We start from the raw sequence: 12,738 nt of genomic DNA, 5'->3' as shown, positions 1-12,738 counted from the left end.
ATTTTTTTTCGTCATGCCTCTCATGGTATGTTCAAGTTCATTTTAAGTGTGTTGAGAAATTGAACTTGTCATAAACTACCGCATATTGAGCTGATTATGGAGCTGGAAATGAAAACCTTGATCTGTTTGCTGAGGGGTTGAACTTTTGACAGCTTCCAAGGACCATAGCACTAACCTGCGGAACTGAAGTACTAATCAGGTAACCTGTACCAGATTCAACATGGGACTTTATAGAAAGAAATCTCTTCTATAAAAGAAGTTGAGCCCCCCTGCGAGCCCCAAGGTGGAGTGATTATAATGAACTCTAGTGCTGAAAACTACTGATCAGACCAACAAGTCAGATCACGCTGTGCCACAAGGGAACCCCCGGGAGAGCTTGTGTTCAGCCTGGTCCGTTGGCTAAGAGGTGCCCTGCCTTTGAGGAGTATGATTGAGGGAGAACGGAATGCTCCCCTCACAGTTTCCTATTGATATAGCTGTGCGGTAGACCCCCAGACCACCTATACAAGGCTGGGGCGAGGATGTGCATCCCTCGACTTATAGAGCCAATTATTAATTGCCCTAGACCAGGTTGACGGCCCTGGGGGTTGGGAGAATTGCATACTGTGGCAAGGTATGGCTTGTTACCCAACAACAACCAGGGTGCCTTAGGGGCTGTTCTGCAGAGATGGCTTTGCAATATCCAAAAAACGAAGATCTGCCTTCTTCAAAACGACCAAAAACTCCTGTTCTTGGAGACTATTTTCTGTTCAGTAAATCTCTGAGTCCCGTCTCTGAACAGAGTTCAAATCCTGTAGAATTCCAACAGGTATCTGGCCGTAGGAACCTGAATATGAAGAATACGGTAAGATTTGCTCTCAAAAACACAAATACCACATCCGCTGTAATGGTGTGGCGTGTTCTGGAGAGAAGGATGGGCAGTACTGCGTCAGGACGGGTCCAATTGTCAGGGGTCAGAAAGGTAAAGTACCACTCACAACGTCAGCTATTCGAAATTCTGGTTGATAAGAACTGGCTGATGGCCTCAAGCAGTCACTTGGTTTAACACACAAGGATTGACTTGCAGTGAGGCAACTAAACCAAAACCGACCTAGGTTCACTACCTCTCGGGATATTGAAAACGAGAAAGTAACCCGGTTTTGGCGTTTAGTTCCATGGGAGGATCCACCAAGGGTAAGTATGGCTCCTCCCAAAGAGAACACCCTCAAATCCCTAGTTTTGGCTATGTGGAATTCTGCTGGCACCAAAAGTAAGGAAGGGGAAGTAAGGGATCTCCTAGTGGGAAGGAACCTCGATGTCCTTGCGGTCCAGGAAACTAACCGGACCAAAAACGATTCTCAGCTGCGGATCAAAGGGTACAAAACGTACTACAAGACTGCATCAAAGCATTTTCCGGGTCAACTATTGTTTGTGAAGGAAACACTGCACTTGTACGAGGTAACTGCCACTGGAAGGAGGTTCCTACATGTCAAAGTTGTGGACTCAGATGGGTTGAAGTGGGATTTATTACCTTGCTACTTCCCATCCGGCACTTCTGCGACAGGCAAAGGACGGAGGAGGCGTACATGGCACGCAGTCTTAACTTATATTGCCAGCCTCATTGGGAAACCAGGGTATAACTCATGCCTGGTTGCCATGGGGGACTTCAACACACCCTACGAGTTAGCTATGAAAGAGGTAAAACGACTCGGAGGAATGTGCTTGAAAGAATTCAAGGGAGACAACGCCACTCGCATAGCACGACACCAGTGTGTTTGGACTACTTCCTTGTTAACTCTCCTGCTGACCAAATGACACAGTTATGCACTGTGGAAAAAAGGATGCAGTTAAGCAGCGACCACAAACCAGTTCTCATGTGTAAGAGGCTGAGTATGTCTGTGAGGAACGGACTTGAACGCTTTAGACCGTATCACTAAAAGGTACAATATTAGGGCTGATAGTCCCAATAGCAGTTCCACTTAAGCGAGATCTAGTCTCGGTACAGGCCATGACAATGTCGGTACAAACCAAAAGCCAAAGGAGTTGGAACTGTGCTACTATTAGGTCCAACAAATTTGAGAATCTCACCCACCCTGAGTGGCAGAGCCTTCTAAGCAATAAGGATATGCCACTTGATGAGCTCACAATGGCCACAACCACAACGGCGGAAAAGGTTATGGCTGACAATAATGCTCAAGTAGGGAGGCACAAAACTCACTGGTCCCGGACCACCTTGTGTGCCATTAACAGCGGGGTACGTCGTTGCGTTGATGTCTAACAGAAGCGGACTGACTTGGAGGTGAAACACCTGGTAGAGGATGATGACTGTGCCCTGCACAATTTAGACCTAGAGGGTTGACAACACATGACCATAGACATCATAGACATGCACATCAGTACTATGACAATGATACTGTTTGTTCAGCTATGGGCCAAGACAGTAACCACACTTATTCTATCTTATCTAAGTCACTTACTTTGCAGATGTACCATAAGGATTGTTTCGTCTGTATTACTATCCTACCCATGGCATGACGCAGAGCTGACCCCTCCAGACTTGAGCCCCCAATCTTGGGCCTCTCCAAGGCGTGACAGAAAGTGCACAGTCAAAAGCCTAGTCGTCAGTCGATGCAAACCTACAGTCGCTCTGCACCAAAGTAGCCGACCCCTGCCCCAGTACTGGTGATAGGAAGATGAGCATTGCGCCTGTGTGAAGCCATCCCCCGAAGGGCTGCATCAGCGGAGATTGCAGTAGTTCTGCCCTGTCTGTGAGAAAGAAGAGATCATGCGCCCTCCTGTCATAGCGCTCTCTATAAATGAGGAGTCCCCAGCGGGCTAAGTCTTTTCTGCCCCACCCTTCCGCTTTCGGGCCTGAACTCCCCGTGTTCTCACCAGAGTCAAGGTCGCGACCTCTGCGCGGTACAGTTGAGTTGTAACACCGCATCCTCACGCACTGATCTCTTGATGTGTGAGCCTATTGTTCGGCAGCTAAGGCCGTACCAGCACAAGGGCAGAAACCTGGCAGTACCATCGAGTGCGGTGCGCCGCGCAGTGGTGTTTGCCCCAGTCAGGCGTGATGGACAGCCCTCCGACCTAGAATGATGCTGGCCAATCTGAAGTGAGAGTCTACCAGGTCCCACAGACTTCCACACAGCACATATATCGGCCCTCAGCAGTGTGTGCGACGCAAACGGAGGTCTGCTCTACCGCGGTGAAAGGAACGGAGATTGTCATCAGTGTGGCGCCAGGCGACATTCCTCCACACTGTCCGTCCAGACCTGCATACAAGCCAGACGGCTGTTTTACAGTATTTGCCCAGGACCCAGCTCTCCATCCTGGCGCTGGTCAAGAAGCGTTCCATTTATACATAGTCGCATTAGTACAGCTGGTTACAGTCTGAGTCGAAGCACGAGCGCTGGACATTGTCTCGGCAAACGCCCAGTATCCGTCTTCAGCTGTCGCGAAATCCACGGCCACGGTGACGTTGGGTACTCCATGGATGCTGGCGGCACTGCTGACGGCACTGCTGGCGGCGGTCGGCCGTGGAATGGCGTTGTATGGTGTGGAGCCTCTCAAGCGACAATCAAGGAGTTCATCTTCATGTACAATTGACAGACCCATGCGCTATTCGCTACACCTACAAAATGCCCCCTACCCTCCCGCTCACCCGGAACTTTGACCCGATCGCACACATGGCGCCGACGAGACACACAATCCCTGTAAATATCCCTACCGCGCGATACCCCGCGTCGCCAACTATGCCGTCTGTGGTGTATCTATTGACGAATGCGCCATTTATTGGCGGGCCGGTGAGCGAGAAGCCGGCGGCGACGGCCCAAAGGATGCCGACGCGCAGGCCGATCTCGTGTGCGGGCCCCGTAGTGGCGATGCACGCGGGAATAATGGCAATGTACATACCGACGAAGAGGCCGTATGTCGACGCGCAGGCAATGACTTGCGCCACGGTGTGCAGCGGGATCCAGAAGGCGAGGCAGACCACGGCCATGCCGCTCGCCGCAGTAATGAGGACGTTGAAGGCGCCCCAGTGGTCACCGACGGCCGCGAGCATACGGCCTACAGTCGAGGCAGCGTTGATGAAGCTCACGCAGTAGAAGGCCAAGGAGGAGGATGCCCCGAGCTGCGATGCACGGCCTGAGACGTAGAAGAAGGGCGAGTAGAGGCTGGGGTCAGTGCTAGTATTCGAGGGGGATGAGAGCGAGGCATGGGGCGCAGCGTCGCTAGTAAAGACGACTCACCCCCAAAAGACGGCCGATACACTCGCAGTGAGCAGAATGAACGGCACCTCGCGGAAGGGGAGGAACACCTTACGCCAGGTTGTCGGGGCCTTGCGCGGCAGCCGCGTGCGGACCAGTGCACACCCGACGGCGAACAGGGCGAGGGCGATGAATCCGGCCGTGCGGAGGGCCCATGCGAATCCTGGTGTAAGTTGGTGTGTGTGTGAGATCATGGGGCTCCAAAACGCACCAACCCTCCCGATCAACTCGTTAAAAGCGATGGGCCAGACTGTGCCGCCGAGACCTGAGCTCGCGCCGACGATGGCCATGGCCAAAGCGCGCCGGCGTCGGAACCAGTGACCCGGCACGGCGATCGTCGGATGGAAGATTAAGGCTGACCCAATGCCGAAGAGCACGCCTTGAGCGAGCATGAGCTGGTAGAGCTTGGTGGATACTGATGTGAGCTAGAGCGCGAGGGGAGCGGCAAAGGTCTGCCGGAGCTCGTGAGAGGTGTCGAAGCAAGGGCACGTCAGTGCGGGAGGGGCACAGACATACTTACATGACACAAACATCAGACTTAGCACAATGATGATGGCGCCGGGCACGATGAGGATGTGCGCGCCGTGCGCGTCGAACCAGCGGCCGACGACGAGACCGCCGAAGAAAAGGAGGAACTGCTGGATGCCGCCGATCCATGCGATCGTATCTGGCGACGTGGTAGACAGGATCGTCTTCTCGTAGTAGTCCTGGAATACACCGAATGTGTTGACTGGGATCAGCGAGGAGGCCCCAGCGGGGGAGGTGCGTGGGGCGGGGAGCGGGCGGAGGGACGGAAGCAACGGTCGGCCGCAGCCACACGGACCATGGCAAGGTTAGGAGAACGGGGACGGACGTCGACTCACTCAGGCCGAACTGAACAAACTGCATGAGGAAGCAGCCTGCGATGCAGAGCCAAGCCTGCAGGCCGCCGTCGGGGGGGTCGGAGGGCGCACTGGTCTCGGTCGGGATGAGGGAGGGCGTGCCCTCGCTGGGCACGCTCTTCTCGTCGGGGCCTGCGGACATGGCCAGCGTGAGTGGAGCTGGGGTAGTGGCGGCGATGGGCAAGACTGAAGAAAGGAGCATCGTCCTCGGCGCCGCCATATATGCATCGCGTTCCTTACTCAGCGCCGAGTGGGAGCCGGAGGTGAGCGACCCGGAGCGCCAAGTTGTTGTGGCCGGCAAATAGATTTAGGGGCCGGTCGGGTCTTCCGACTGCGGCTATGTACAAGCAGTGATATGCTTCCGGAAATTCCTGGCCGCGGCAATTGCGAGTGGAGGAGCGGGAGGAAATATCATGAGATGATACGAGAGGATGCAGAAGGGCGATGATGTGCCGGCTAGGACAACCTCTGGTGACACTCTGAACAGCACTCCCCGCCTCCCGACACCCGGTAATGACAAACACGTATGTGCTAGAATAGATACAGTACAGGGCGCTCTAGAATCCGATCTCTACGCCTGTCAGCACGGCTCCAAACTCTAACACCGACTCACTTTTGAAAAGCATGTCTAGACTCGCAAGAGATACAGGTTTAACAAGGCTGTGGTTAGCTTGGTTCTCCTTCCCCGCCCGCCGACTCACTATCCATCTACGCCGCTTCCAAACGCCTGCCTCTTATCGTCGGCGGTCGCGAGGCCCGTGAGCGCAAAGATCTTACTGTGGTGCGCCACAGCCCCACGCTCTCTTTCGACCTTGGCTTCGAGCGCGGCTGCAACTGGCACATTGGATACGCCCTCAGCGTGCCGGCGCTGCAGCTCGATCGCTCGGATAGCGCGCGTCGCGTCGTACCCGTTCATGTTGGGCATGTTGATATCCATGAGGATGATGCTGTGGTCAGCCACTTCCAGCTGGCGTCAGAGACGGTGAAACTCACTCCCATGCGTTCGGCGACGTCGCCTCAAACAACTTGACACCCTCGAGGCCGTCCACGACCTCCTGGTAGTCACATCCGCGCTTCTTCAGAAAGGCCGTCAACACGCGGCGGTTGATGACGTTATCCTCGACGATCATGACACGTGGGGGGCGGGGCTTGCGCTCCACCGCCAGGTCGTCCGGTATGGTAATGGCCTTGAGGAGGGCGCCGCCGTCCGCAAGCGAGATCGTAGAGCTGGGCGAGGCGACCTCAGACGGCGGAGCCTCCTCCCTCGGAGTCACGACATGAGGCGACCCAGGATGGTAGGTGTTGCCTCTTGGCGCGAGAAGTGGGCGCACAGGTTTGACCTCGCTGTCCTCATCGGAACGACGGCGGGTCAGACCAGAGTTCGGCCGGAATGCTGATGCCACTGGTGGGCTGCCGGTCGGCTTGACCTGTGGCTCAAAGCTGTTGAGGCTGGAGCCGGGGGACCCATCATGCGGTGCGCGTGGGAAGATGTTGGGGCTGTCAAGCGCCATCTGGCTCATCTGAGTGGGAAGCTCCCCCAGCTCACTCCCGTCGCCCATACTCCCGCCTCGGATGTAACGCGCCACTCGCTCCAGCTCGTGCAGCACCGAATAGCGGACCATCGGCTTGCACATGACGCGCACGTACTTGTCCTTGAGCAGGCCGAGCTCGTTCAGCTTGTCACGGCTCCATATCTTGAACGTCACCATGAGCAAAGTAGGCTTCTGTCGAACAATGTCGACGCTGTCGTGATCGATGCCGCCAAGCTCATTCATGATCAGCACATCGGCATCCCGATAATCGGAGGCGATCGAGTATCCGAGATACTCGGCATACTGTTTCATCACCTCCTTGCTGAGCTGGAGCCCTCGGTGGTTGAGACTGTAGTTGATAAAGCCCACTTTAAGCCCACGACCAATAGTGCGATCCGGCGGGACGTGGTTGGGGTCGTTGACAACCTCGACGTCAAACGTGAGACGGATCTCGGTGCCCTCGTCTTCAATCGACCAAACCTCGACATTGCCCTTGATGGCTTCGGAACGCATGATGCTGTTTACAATGGCGAGGCCCAGACCCGTACCGGGCTGCAGTGGATTCTCCTGGGAGAAGGGCTGGAAGATCTGATCCTTTAGGAACGCCTTGCCGATGCCTTTGCCCGTATCGATGACCGCTAACTGCACCGAAATGCGTCCTGGACCGGGGCTGGTTGGAAGCTCGCGCAAGACAACCTGAATGTAACCATCCTTTGTGAACTTGAGTGCGTTCGAGTAAATGTTCATCAACGAACGCCGCAATCCGCCAGTCTCGCAGATGACGTTCCATCCGCCCTCGCGAGGTCCGAGGTCGAGGACCGTCTCCACGTGCGCAAGCGCGTGTTGGACCTGGACGCGCTCCTCCTGTGGCAGCAGGCCTTGAACAATCGGTGCGTAAAAGCTTCCATGCCCGCTTTCACTCTGCTGCATTGATTTGCCTCGCGCGCCAAACCAGCAACTCTCGACTGTTTGAAGGATCAAGTCGGTTAGATTGGCTTTGGACAGCTTAATCTGCGGCTTGGTTGGCATGTGCTTCGAACCCCCGCTGAGCTTGGTAAAGTCGAGAACATGGTTGACCGTATCGATGAGCTGCAGTCCGCATGTTCGCACGGTCGACAGCAGTGCGTCCTGGTTCGGATCAAGGTTCGAGTCGCCGAGTAGTTCGGATGCTGCAAGGATGCCGTGCAAAGGGGTACGCAACTCGTGGCTCACAGACGAGATGAGGACACTCTTCGCTCGGTCGGCCAACAGCATGCGGCGGCGGAGCACCGCCGAAAGGATAATTACCCCGATACCTCTCAGGAACTGGAGCTCGTAACCCTCGAGGAATTGCTTGCCTTTGTCGTGGGTGTATGCGCAGATGAGTGCGAACGGCTGCTTGTCTATGCCGATCACAGGGACCACCATGCCGTACTTTAGCGTCGATGGGAAGACGTACTTGATCCACGACGGCGCGACGCCCTCGAAAATGCGGCCATCGCGGTGATCGGCGAGGAATGCGGACATCTTTTCGTGCTCAACACCAGTGAGCGGTCGAGTCTCGACTGATTCGCCCGGTGCAGTTGACAGAACTGGGAAGGCCGACACAGGCCCAAAGACGCCTGCTGGTTCCACCATGTGCGCCTCACCTTCAGAATATGGGTGTGCGTGGTAGATGGTTTGGCGCTCGCCGTCTGCTGTGGAGATCTCGACTCGCTCAAACTGGCTAATGTCCAATATGGTACAACCGTCGAGCTCTAATGTTGTCGTGATTAGCTTGGCCGCTCTGCTGTACACCTGATCCATGCGGCTCGCTGAGTCAAAGTCGGCCGACGTGATCTCCTCGTCGATCTCGAGACACTCGCGCGTGAACTTTTCCATTGCGGTCTGAATCTTGTCTCGAGTGCGAAGTTGTAGCTGTGCGTGTCAGTCTCAGATGGCACCGGTAGATCAAAATCAGGGCAGGTTTGGCGCGCCCAACGCCACGACACTCACTCGATCACGCCACAGCTCCATCTCGCGCATCACGATCGCCGCGAACTCTTTCAAGATGTGCCTCGATCGTGGCGGAAACTCAGGACGCGGTGTGTCATCCACAAGACACAGACTTCCAACGTTGTAACCATTCGACGTACGCAACGGCGCGCCTGCGTAAAATCGCACATAGGGTGGGCCAAGGACATGCGGGTTGTTGCAGAAGCGCCAGTCTTTGGATGAATCCAGCACGACCATGGGCTCGTCGTCCTCTGCAAGAATGGTGTGTCCGCAGAAACTCGTCGCGCGGTATGTCTGCTGCGCATCAAAGCCGGCCTTGGCCTTGAACCACGCGTGCTCGCCATCGACCATTGTGATAAAGCCAATTTTGACCTTGAAAACGAGTTTGATCATGTGCACGATGCGGTCAAAGTTGACGTCGCTGGTGGTGTGCAGAATGTTGAAGTTGTACAGGGCCTTGAGGCGCTGCGCCTCATACAAGGGTGGAGGCGCGGCATAGAAGTTGTGCAAGCGATAGAAGACCTCTGCCTGGGTAACACTGCGCGGGGGGTTGTACTCGATGGTGGGCGGCTTCCCACCTTGCGCGTCGCTAGCGACTGCATCGCCAAAGTAATCGCCATTGGACTCTGCTTTTGGTTCTGTCCGAAAGATTGGCGCAGTGGCGGCCGGAATATTCGAGTACGCGACACCTCTTGCTCGCGAGGAGGGTGGTAGGCCGCTGAGATCGCCCGGCGTGACTGCAGGGCTTGCGCTTATGGTCGGCATGGAAGGGCTATCGCGAATGGTGGTCGCGCAGTGACTCGATGCGCTACGTGTAAAGGCAGAGGCGACTGGCTTGGTGGAAAGCCCTGGATCAGAGTTGGCCTTGAGAACGTTGGGCGTGCCATTAAACATGGCCGCCTTGGGAACGGGGTCCATGAGCATGCCATCGGGACTTGGGACATGCAACGGCGCAAAGAAGCTGGCCGGGAGGTTGGAGGACGCCAGACGCATAGTCGCTGCTGAGAGACTGTGGTCTGGGAGTTTGAGGTTGCCAGGTTTTATAGGTGGGCGGACCTTGGGCGGCGGGCTGGTGGAGACACTTGCAGCCGGGGCGGCCTGAGATGAGGAGAGCATGACAGTAGGTTCGAAACAGTCAAAGTTCAAGCTGCCGGACGGCGTTGGGTTGATGACACGAGTCGTTGGCGCCGAAGTCGACGAGGTCGATGCCGAGGATGAGGTGTGGGGAGAGAGGTGTGGAAGTGAAGAAGAACTTGCCGCCGTTGTGGAAGAGGTGTCTGTGTCTGACTCCGGGGCTCGACCGTCAAGGGCAGCCGACACCACTGCGTTCATGGGGAGAGCTTGTGAATGAGAGGAGGCGTCGACGAGGGCGGCAGGGGCGCCTTCCCGCGGATTAGCTACCGCCGCTGTAGAGAGCGCTGGGATCTCCTGGCGTCCATCTGTGGCGTCCGACGCCTCGTGTGGTATGCCGTCTCTGCTGGTTTGCTGGAATGCAGATCCTTGAACGGCCGGTACTGCTTGCGAGGTATTTAACCAGGGCTGGGGAACAGAGTTCGGCGCCGACGATGCAGAGGAATCTGCACGCGGCTCGTGCATGCGCCCTTCCCCCTCGAACGGAACTGGGGATGCAGTAATATGCCGCAGGGGAGGAGCTGTAGCACTTGGGGCAGTCTGTGGGCGTGTCTTGGAGGTGCCGTGTCTGTATCTGGGGGGCTGATGCAAGGGAGGATGTGGTGGGAGAGAGGGGGGCAGAGAGGCAGAACGGGAGGACGGTTCAAAGTCGAGGTGGTCACCGTGGAGGGGAGGCGGCAGGGTGGGGCTTGGCGGCGCTGGGGGCGACGGTGAGACCTTGGCGGCCAGGGACACTGGTGGTGCGACTGGGTCGTCGCTGTTTTGCGAAGAGACACGGAGGAATGGCACGCGCAATGGTTTGACCTCGGTGGCGGCGCGTGCCGGAAGATGGACATGGTTGGATCGAGGATCGGCGTGGAGGTGCTTGGCGAAGGCAGCGCCGCAGAGGGGGTACGGCAACTGTTCGGAGAAAGAGTCAGGATCGCTAGTCACTCGGTCGCCGTCGGCACCCATGGTGCGCGTGAGATAGTAGAGTTGATTGGAGTCTAGAAGGTCATGAACACTTCCGAGATTGCTTTAAAGGGGCGTGCGCAAGGACACTGGATGAGCAAGTGTTTGCCCGGAGGCCGGAGGCGCGTCGGTTAACAGTCGAGTCGACCGGTCGACGGACGGCGCGGGGAGCGTGCTAGCGTGCGAACGTGCGTATGCGCGTGTGAAGCTGGGCGTGGTGTGGTGTGCAGCTGAACGCGGAGGGAGAGGGGGGCAGCGGGTTGTGGGAGGACCAAACGTGGGCAGGGGGGAGAGGGAGGGGGGAATGTGGTGAAGACTGAGGCGTAGATGGTGGATCGCTGTGGATGAGACGGAATGTAGAGAGCAGAGTGTGTCGTGTATCGTGTTGGAGATGTAAGTCGTTGGGAGTGTACAGAGGGGGATCTCGATGCCGTTGAGATGAAGAGTGAGGAGGAGAGTGACGAAGAACAAGGTTGTTGAATGTTGTTGAAGGAGACACGAGGAGTAGAGTGTTGAAAGAAGACGAGCGCAAGCGTTGGAGTGGGAGGCTGCCAAAAAGATCGAAATAGAGCGAGGTGGGTGATTACATTATACATTAGGGTCATTAGGAAATCGGGTGGCTGCAGGCTGAGGGCTGAAGGGCAGGTTGGATCTATTCGCGATCCCATCTCTTGACCGGTCGCGGCCTGCTTCTCTCTTCTTCTCTTCGTTCCCATCACCCCCATCACCCCCATCATCCACCTCGATTCATCTCCCCCCCCCAATCCCCTCGTGCCATCCGTGCCCCCCCGCAAGTGCCGTTCAAGCCGATTTGCGCAGCAGCCAACGCCCAGTCATTGAGAGCGGTGGCCGAGCCCCTGCCCATATAGCCTATCTACAGGAGTTGTCTTTCCCTGCGCCGCGGTTGCTCGGGGATGATGCCCTTGGTTGACGGTCGCTGGAAGTCGGTAGCCCTTTGCGCCCGCGCCGGGAAGACTACGGCGAATATATAAATGCGGCTAGCGGCAGTGCGCTCGCTGTGCACACGGCGAGGACCGAGGCCGAGGCAGGTGAGCAGAGGGTGGGGAGCCAGCATTCCGGTAATGACGTTGGTGGAATCGGTGGTGGTGAGCGTGAGCCTGACTCTGTTCCTGCCCCCCCCCCCCCCCACTCCATTCTCCGACAGCCACAGCCTCGGATGTGCTATTTCCTTGGCCGACCGCCATTGCAACCAGGGTACCCACGTGAAGAGTGGGAATTCGACGATCCCTCTCCCGATCGGTCCAGACCACGTGGATGAACACGTGACCATGCCGCACGCGAGCATTTCATAGAGTCTTGCATCATGACGAGTTCGACAGCTCAACAGATGGACGGTAGCCGACGGGCGATACTCGATCCGTCCACAGCGCTCACTCCATCTCCGCTCCCACAATGCAAGGCTCCTGCCTGTGCCGCGGCATAACGCTGCGCATCGCACAACCCCCCTCCGTCCATGTCTGCCGTACGCTCTCCCCCCTCCCCGTAACTCACGCAGACTGCACCGACTGCCGCCAATTCACTGGGGCGATGTAAGCCCCGAGCCCCGCTCTCGCGCTGCTCACACAGCGCCGCTTTCCTCCTCCCCGTCCCGCGCGACCACGTGTCTGTCACCGGCTATCCGAGCGGATATGCAAGTGCGAGCGACACGGGTGCGCGTGTCACTCGCTACTTTTGCGGTAACTGTGGATCGTGAGTCTTGGGTCGTTGTCATGGCCTCGGGCTGAGACAGGTCGTTGTACGACCGCGGCGAGGATCCGGATATGATATATGTCCATGGAGGCCTGTTTCCCCCACGCACACTGCCCAAGCCGAGCAAGGAGATCTTCGTCCGTTCCGCAGAGGCATGGACGAGCAGGTATCCCGGGTGCCGTGTGAGCGAGACTGAGGTGAAAGCCGGGGAGGGTGAGTAGTGGGTTGTAAGGGAGCAGAGACAGACAAGCGTAGCGTCAGCACCAGCAGTCAGCAGAATGTACGAATGCATGTAACTTTACACCG

At 56.9% G+C, this 12,738-nt stretch overlaps 4 protein-coding genes across 4 annotated transcripts; 1 reads left to right on the top strand and 3 right to left on the bottom strand.

The window, feature by feature from the left end:
* Positions 1-3,616: 3,616 nt before the first annotated feature.
* Positions 3,617-5,336, bottom strand: COLE_07919 (uncharacterized protein; the record flags this gene model as incomplete). The annotated part of the gene is made up of 5 exons (XM_018423188.2): positions 3,617-4,160; positions 4,236-4,416; positions 4,465-4,668; positions 4,774-4,983; positions 5,117-5,336. The coding sequence occupies 5 exons, from the start codon at positions 5,334-5,336 to the stop codon at positions 3,617-3,619; spliced, it is 1,359 nt and encodes a 452-aa protein (XP_018278894.1).
* A 355-nt stretch (positions 5,337-5,691) lies between these two features.
* Positions 5,692-9,756, bottom strand: COLE_07918 (uncharacterized protein; the record flags this gene model as incomplete). Its single annotated transcript, XM_018420364.1, has 4 exons — positions 5,692-5,794; positions 5,836-6,081; positions 6,128-8,562; positions 8,641-9,756. 4 exons carry the CDS (start codon positions 9,754-9,756, stop codon positions 5,692-5,694), a joined length of 3,900 nt encoding a protein of 1,299 aa, XP_018278893.1.
* Positions 9,757-10,853: 1,097 nt separating this feature from the next.
* On the bottom strand, positions 10,854-11,459 carry COLE_07917 (uncharacterized protein; the record flags this gene model as incomplete). The annotated part of the gene is made up of 1 exon (XM_018427531.2): positions 10,854-11,459. The coding sequence occupies one exon, from the start codon at positions 11,457-11,459 to the stop codon at positions 10,854-10,856; it is 606 nt and encodes a 201-aa protein (XP_018278892.1).
* Positions 11,460-12,135: 676 nt separating this feature from the next.
* COLE_07916 (uncharacterized protein) lies at positions 12,136-12,728 on the top strand (the record flags this gene model as incomplete). The annotated part of the gene is made up of 5 exons (XM_018427532.2): positions 12,136-12,205; positions 12,239-12,272; positions 12,310-12,432; positions 12,473-12,645; positions 12,688-12,728. 5 exons carry the CDS (start codon positions 12,136-12,138, stop codon positions 12,726-12,728), a joined length of 441 nt encoding a protein of 146 aa, XP_018278891.1.
* Between the last annotated feature and the right edge of the window lie 10 nt (positions 12,729-12,738).

This window comes from Cutaneotrichosporon oleaginosum (genome assembly GCF_008065305.1).
Source record: "Cutaneotrichosporon oleaginosum strain ATCC 20508 chromosome Unknown ATCC20508_contig08, whole genome shotgun sequence".
NCBI classification, from domain to species: Eukaryota; Fungi; Basidiomycota; class Tremellomycetes; order Trichosporonales; family Trichosporonaceae; genus Cutaneotrichosporon; species Cutaneotrichosporon oleaginosum.
This window is presented reverse-complemented; position numbering and strand designations above follow the sequence as displayed.